The following is a 7004-nucleotide window of genomic DNA, read 5'->3' as shown; positions in this document are numbered from 1 at the left end:
AAGATTCTATTAATTAATCAAATTCATATCATCTGACAAAGACTTGCAATAAAATACTGATTTCTTCTTCTTTTTTCTTTTTAAAATACAGCAACCTACTGCAATTTCCATTCCCTGGCTTACCTTGTCTCTTTTCTGTTGAATGTGAATATAGTTCACCTTTTCATTAAGTTCTAGGGTAACAAACATCATTCAGCATCACCTGAATGGATTCTAATAAAAAAGGCCCAAAAAGCAAAAAAAGCAATTAGCATGTCAAGGTCTCACTTTAGAACACAAACTATTATCTGCAGAAATATGCAGGGTAAAAATGAGATGGAATTTGCGTAGGTAGTTATTTGCATTGAGTACCATATTAAATTTAATGTAACTGTCCCAGTCGTGGCTGTCTGATGGACTCACGGAAAACCACTCCTTCACCAAGTACAAGGAAAAAACACTATTAATACGACCATCAAAACTGTTCTCTTCTAACAGTCTAACCTGAGGGGTCAGTTCTCTTTTAAAGAAATGCTTGAAATGCTGGCTGGCATTGCAGTTTGACAAACAACCCAATGCCATCTAAAGCAACAATGTCAAGCCCTTTAAAAATAAACATTTAATTTCAGTATATTTTGAGGGAGTTTTGTTTTGTTTTGTTCTTGGCTTTTTTATTTTTGTAACTGTCTGCTGTTTCCAGCACCATCTCAGAGGCTGGAATGTTTCATTCCTTCCTCTGCCGGCTTTGTCATTTTCCACTTGGCAGATACTGACCACCACACCCCGCTGCTCCTCATGGCGCAGCAGTCACCGGTACCGCCTTCTTATTTTCCTTGTCTGTTATCCGTACCGTCAGTGGGATTTACAGCCCTGGAATGTGATTTCTGAATTAATATGCATTTTCTTTTCCTAAGGAATGCATTATTTTGCAACCATAGCTGTGTAAAAAAACTGTAATTTTAAATAATGAGTGGGCAGTAGCTCTTTTGAGATAAATCAGTGATGTAATTTAGAAAAACAAGGAGGCATTTTCACCTGACTACAATGTTTTTAAGATCAGGTAAAATTCTGGACTTAAACTATGCCATTTGTCTTCCTTTCTAAATTAAGAATTACTTTTAGTTTTACCAAGAAATATTCTACTGGTATAAACTAGAGAATTTTTGAAATTATTATGCATATTTATGTTTTACTTCTCTTCTCTAAATATATTACTCATTTGTTTAATTCATTCAAGAATCTACCATACCGTCAACCAACTACAGTAATCCAGAAATATATTCTGCTTATGGAAAGGGCTTAATCACTAAGCCACACTTTCCTGTAGAGCTTCAGTATTTTTGATTGCTGAAAAGCATTTCCCATTGAAGTAATACTGAAGTGGAGCCCAGGCACTCCTCCATATATACGACTGTTAAGTTAATAGACTTTTTAGGACAAAACGCTGATCACATTCAATGACAAGATAGACTATCGTTTTGTAGACAGCTCCAGCGGTAGCTCTGGTGGTACAACAGTGTATCTTGGGTCAAGCTTAGGTGTGAAATCCTTGAAGTTCTTAGATGCTTCAGTACCAAATACATCTAAAACTTTCCTGTTCATGAGAGCAAACCTGAAAAGGAGAGACAGGAGAGCGTGAACGGATCATTCATTTACTTATGAAAAAAAAAATTATTTCATTTCATGAAAGACTACCCAAATCTCTGAAATACAGGCTTCAGCCTGCACCATTTAGAGACTGCGAGTTTTTCATCTTGGGCAATAAAGATTTTTTAAAAAATACATTTGACAAATCTGATTAATAGTGCTTTGTGTAGATATACTTTATATAACACAACCTGTGAAAAAGGGGAGAGTCCCCTTCTACTTCTAACGCCACAAAAAAAGGTCAAAACAAAATATACTACTGCTCTCTCTCACCCCAGCAGAGAAAACTCTGGCCATGCTTGCCCAAATTTGGGTAACAATTTCAGGGGTGTTACAGCCTATTTCCATTTCTTTACTCTTCAAAATTGTAGAGTGAAAGACCTATGAAACATCAAAAGAAATTGCCTCTATGGCGAGAGTGTCAAAGTTACGATTACACAGATTTGCTTCAGACGAAATAAATGAGCAGAACAGAATTTCTTCTCCCTCCTCTCTTTCAACTAAAGCAATCTCAGGATTAGCACAAGAGGGAAAAATGCAGCCAAAAGTGGACATCTGCACTAACATCATCCCCTGTATCATGTTTGGATGGCCTCAGAGGTTGCCTGCAGACTGCCTCCAGGCATCCCAAGGAAAGCTTCCCATTATGTCTAGCAACGTATTCAGTCACCTCATGTCCAGACATGGTTGTACTGTGCCATAGGGAGTGCAGGTTCAACAGGTTCCAGGGACTGGCCTCTGATTTCACTTCTATTTTTATAGCCTGGAGAGCTCACTGTCACAACAAACGTTACCTCTTATAATCCCATTCATAAACTGAGCTACATCAAGATTTGGATGCCCTGCTTCTGCCACATACTACATCAGTACAGTATTGTACACTTCACTAAACTGTATTTTTATAAATCAGTTACAGCAAAATCTATTTTAAAAGGTAAGCATTTTAGATCCCCACAGCAAATAAGAGAAAAAATATCCACTAAGACATTACAGTGTAAATTTATGGTTATAATCAGTGAAAATTTTTCATTAGTTTTCCTGATGTCCTATAAAAAACTATTGAATCTTCAAAGTATTCTTAGGAAATACTCTGACATTTCTAGTAATGTTTTTAAACAGGTAGTAATACCATGTTGTCGATCACTGTACATACTAAGTGACTTCTTCAACCTGTATAGTCGTTTACTGGATTCCTCATATTCCACTGAAACCTGAAAGCATTCCACCCTCCAAGTAAACTAAAGATAAAAAGCCTTCAAGTAAACCACTCATCTGCTAAATAGTCTTTACAAGATTTAAGTCTTTGCTCCTGTCATTAGGCTAAACCTAGTAACATCGCTTCAGCAGCAAAGAGCTTCAAGGGGACTGGAAACCATTTGAAAAGCAAACTAAATACTGAGGAAATGAGCCCATGTGTACTCCTACGGCTCTGCTGTTGACAGTGAATGACACAGAAAGTTAAATGTGATCAAGGACGTGTTTAGACAAGCCATAACATACCCCTGATTACATACCTGCCCTTTGTTAGTCGTAAAAGAAATTTCCAGTATGAAGGTCTCAGGTTCTGAACTTCCATGACAGCCTGCCAGGAGAGTATTTTGTCAGAGCCAGCTGACAGCATCAGCCAAAAGCTTCATCTGCTACATTATGTTGCCAAAACCAGTGAAAGCATAGTTATGGAAATATATTTATATTTTTTAAATTTTTTTAAAATCATCTCATGATTCATGGACCAAAGACAGCTGTAATGATCTGCCAATGTCCAGCACTATCAGTACACAAACTGCTCACAGCTGAGTTCAATGCTCTACATGACCATCACTTGTCAAGCACCAGACAGAAGACAACTGCTATAGTGTCATTTTATATTCTCTTTATTGAGAGGTACAAAAAATACATATAGTTATGGAGGTGTAGGAAACATTCAGTGGGATGTTTCAGCAGAAGGTCTAGAAATGGAGAGATTTAGTAGAATAGTAGAGTAATTTGGGTGCCACTGAAAAGGAGCTTTTCTAGCTGATGCAGCTGATAAAAGAATGGCGTGTGAAGGCATGTAATTGACTTGGGAAGTGCAAAACATGGTAACTACAGCTTGTTTTGAACATAAAACTTCAGATTTTCTTAATAATTTTTGCAGATTTTTTCAAATAGGCAACTTTAATTCAAGTTAGCTGAAAGTGAAAAATATTACAATATATTGTTTGTCTCCTTGAGAAACTGTCCTTTCATATACTTATTAAAGCCCATACATTTATGTTCATCTTCTGGGTGTATGCATTTTAAGATACTTTCCAAAGAATTCAAAGTTTTGTATAATGTATTCAGCTATAAGCATATGAGAAATTTGAGTCCTAGAAATTATTTTCCCACAGTGACACTCAAAAGCAGGATGTAAGAGCCCCGATTCAGAGCATCTTCCCGGAATCACTACATCACACCATCTTTTCTATATCACTGTATCCCTGTGCTCCTCATTTCATTCAACACTTGACTTAAACTAAAAGAACTTTATGTTGTTTTAGAAGACAACATACTTACTGCCTGAAAGCATATCGATGTAGAAATGGCATAGATGATGCTGTCTGCATGAGGAAAATAGGGAACCTTCCCTGCTTCAATGCCTTTGAAGTACATAGTCTATTAAAATAAACAAAAAATGCTGAATGAAACAAAACAAAGTAAAAGTAGCTTTTTATTTTTTACCTTTTCAAAAAAACATGTCAACATTACTAATCTATGCTCATACTTTTTGTATATGTCCACAAATGTGACATTGATTGAGATAGCTTATAGAAATTATCCAAGATCAATAGAATAAGAGGCTATTAATGTATAGAAGAGGATCTAGCAAGGTGTTAAAAAAGTAGTATAGATGTTAAAGATAAAAAAGGGAAAGTTTGCTACGTTAAATTCTTCATTTTAAAAAAGCAAAAGAACAATGCAATAACGATTCCAACAAAGTGAATATTCACTGTTCTTAAACAGCTTGAAATCACATACTTTTCTTTCTGAGAAAACATGTAAAGTTTATTTTCCTGAGCACAGCTTGACCTTCCAAAGCAGCACACGCCTCTTTGGTCAGTTACCCTTGGCTTGCGTAAGATGATAAAAGTAGTCAAAAAAAAAAAACAAAAAACACAACCCCAAAAAAAGAAAGAACGAACACACAGCACTTTTCTTACTTCACTGCAGCCGCAATGTCTCAAAGTCCAGAGAAAACCATCAGCAATACAAGATAATATTGGTTTTTTACAACTAGTGTTCTAAAAGTCAATATGGATAACTCAGATTTGCTTTTATATAACAAATATGTGAACTACCTTCAGAGCTTGATCTAGGATTACAAGCAGCATGAATAAACAGAGTATATCTTCCCTTTTTATGTTTAATTTTATGCTTAAAAAGAAAGTTCCTTCTTTTTATATTCTTTGAAATGAATTCTGCTCTGGCAATGGAGGTGGATAAGTATCACTAAGGAATGAGATCCTCGAGGTCTGCAGGAGAAAGCTTTGTGATTTGGGGATGGTGCATAATAAGAGAATGGTCTCAATGTTGGGGAAATAACCATGACTAAGTCCTGATTTTATGGAAAAATCACAGTAAGAAATCAAAAGCTGGTTAGCAAAGTATAATCAACATACCCACAACCTACAAACTCTTTTTTTTCTGGGCTCCTAATTTTAACAAGCTCATAGAAATAATTCAAGCCTGAAAAAATATTAATGAGAAAAAAGTTTGTCGCAAAGCTAGGAATTCAATCAGTTGAAATATATTGACAAACAACTCCAGCTATAGACTAAAACCTAAGATATTCTCAGTTATCTTAGATCGTTGAATGCCAAAATTAGGGAACAAAGGCAGGAAGTTAAGCTGTAGCTTTTGGCAATAAATCTGCAATTAAGGACTAGGTCTGATTTATGTTTCTGGCAGAAGAGATATTCTTGGAACTTTCAGATTTAAAAAAATCTGCAAAAGCTACAAAGCAAAGGGCTATCAGGAGATTGAAAAAATTCATGGAGAATATACATGGAGACCAGCGGATAAAGGACTTTAAAAATGAGTCACAGAAAAGAAAATAAGAAAGAAATGAGACCACAGAACGGCACTGCCTCTTGGCACACATGTACTGAAACACACCACCACCACACAACTTTGTATTATACTGGAATTGTCTGACAAAGCCTGTGAAGTTCATTTTCTTTTTCTGCCTTGAAAAAACAGATGAAATTAAAAACTCTGTTATGAGGGTAATAGCTTACCTCGACTAATTTGGACACCAGATACATTGAGATAGTAGTACTTTTGTAAAACATCATAGAAATTCCTGCTAGACACCCTGTAACAATTGGAAAAGAGAAGTATTGTTAAGATTGTGATTTATTGTTGCTGTTGCAATGTCAGCTCAACAGACACTGCACAAGATTATGCTTTCAGTTGCTACAACAAAGTTCAGTAATGTTCCTGCGCTGCCCATCAAAATATGGTTTCTGTCATTAAAAACAGAGAGTTTTGAATCCCTGAAACAAATCTGTAGTTCAGCGCTCAGGAGCACAGTATTAAACTTCCTCTCTCTTCCCACAAAGAAGAGAGACCTCTGCGGTTCCAATACATGACAGATGCATAAACAGCAGGGAAGGGCCTGCACCATCACACAAATTTCATGGCAAAAGCGTCCTCTTTCTGAGCCGGTGGAGCCCATCCTTTCAAATGTGTGTTCTGTCAGGTATGGAAGAGTCAGTATTTGAACCTCTACAGTTGGGGAAAAAAAAAGGACAAGTTTACATTTGTCCATACAGTAATATATTGTCCTTGAAGCTGACCATAAAAAACACACCATTTGATTGAACTTGCCTTACAATTTTAATTGCAACTCTTTATTTGATGCTACTTGACACAACACTGTCCCTTTCACACAATCTTGATGTACACAGTCCTATTTTCATCACCTAAGTCTGAAAAGGGAATGAGAGGATGGACAAAAGAAACATCTGCAGAGTTCCAACAGAAGCAATGTAAACTTCTTTTCACGGACTCACCAGCTACAAGTGCATGAAGCTCATCATCTAGGTTTCGTACCCAACGCAGGAAGCAACTAGTACCCTGTGGGTAAACAGAGAGCAGGATTAGCCCTAGGTATTTTTCTTTCATAATGCATAGACTGGAGATATTCCTCTATATAGCATACGGTATGAATTGAGTATAGTGTGATAATACCCATAATCTACACTACCTGAGACATTTCAGTGTGTTAACGAACAGTTTACCGCTACCATTTCTTTCAAAATCAGAGAGCAAATAATCTAATTTGAATACCAAGCTAATTCCAAAGATAATCTTGAATTCACATAATCTTCATCTGCTGTAGTTGTCTAGACTCT

At 36.4% G+C, this 7004-nt stretch overlaps 1 protein-coding gene across 1 annotated transcript; it reads right to left on the bottom strand.

Annotated features, from left to right (window-relative positions):
• Positions 1 to 890: 890 nt before the first annotated feature.
• TMEM135 (transmembrane protein 135) lies at positions 891 to 6774 on the bottom strand. The gene is made up of 5 exons (XM_009701166.1): positions 6663 to 6774; positions 5886 to 5962; positions 4165 to 4263; positions 3141 to 3208; positions 891 to 1591 (listed from the first exon to the last, which is right to left on the bottom strand). The coding sequence occupies exons 1-5, from the start codon at positions 6772 to 6774 to the stop codon at positions 1450 to 1452; spliced, it is 498 nt and encodes a 165-aa protein (XP_009699468.1). The 3' UTR covers positions 891 to 1449.
• Positions 6775 to 7004: the final 230 nt, after the last annotated feature.

The sequence above is a fragment of the Cariama cristata genome, unplaced genomic scaffold, assembly GCF_000690535.1.
Source record: "Cariama cristata isolate BGI_N322 unplaced genomic scaffold, ASM69053v1 scaffold11215, whole genome shotgun sequence".
Taxonomy (NCBI): Eukaryota; Metazoa; Chordata; class Aves; order Cariamiformes; family Cariamidae; genus Cariama; species Cariama cristata.
The sequence above is the reverse complement of the archived record's forward strand: the minus strand, read 5'-3'. Positions and strand labels throughout refer to the sequence as shown.

Excerpts from the sequence above, each read along its gene's own strand:
- TMEM135 (XM_009701166.1), bottom strand. The coding sequence starts at position 6,774 with ATGAAAGAAAAATACCTAGGGCTAATCCTGCTCTCTGTTTACCCACAG. Across the intron at positions 4,264-5,885 it reads TGGTGTCCAAATTAGTCGAG|ACTATGTACTTCAAAGGCAT; the intron begins GTAAGCTATTAC and ends TTATTTTAATAG. Across the intron at positions 3,209-4,164 it reads CATCGATATGCTTTCAGGCA|GCTGTCATGGAAGTTCAGAA; the intron begins GTAAGTATGTTG and ends CTCTCCTGGCAG.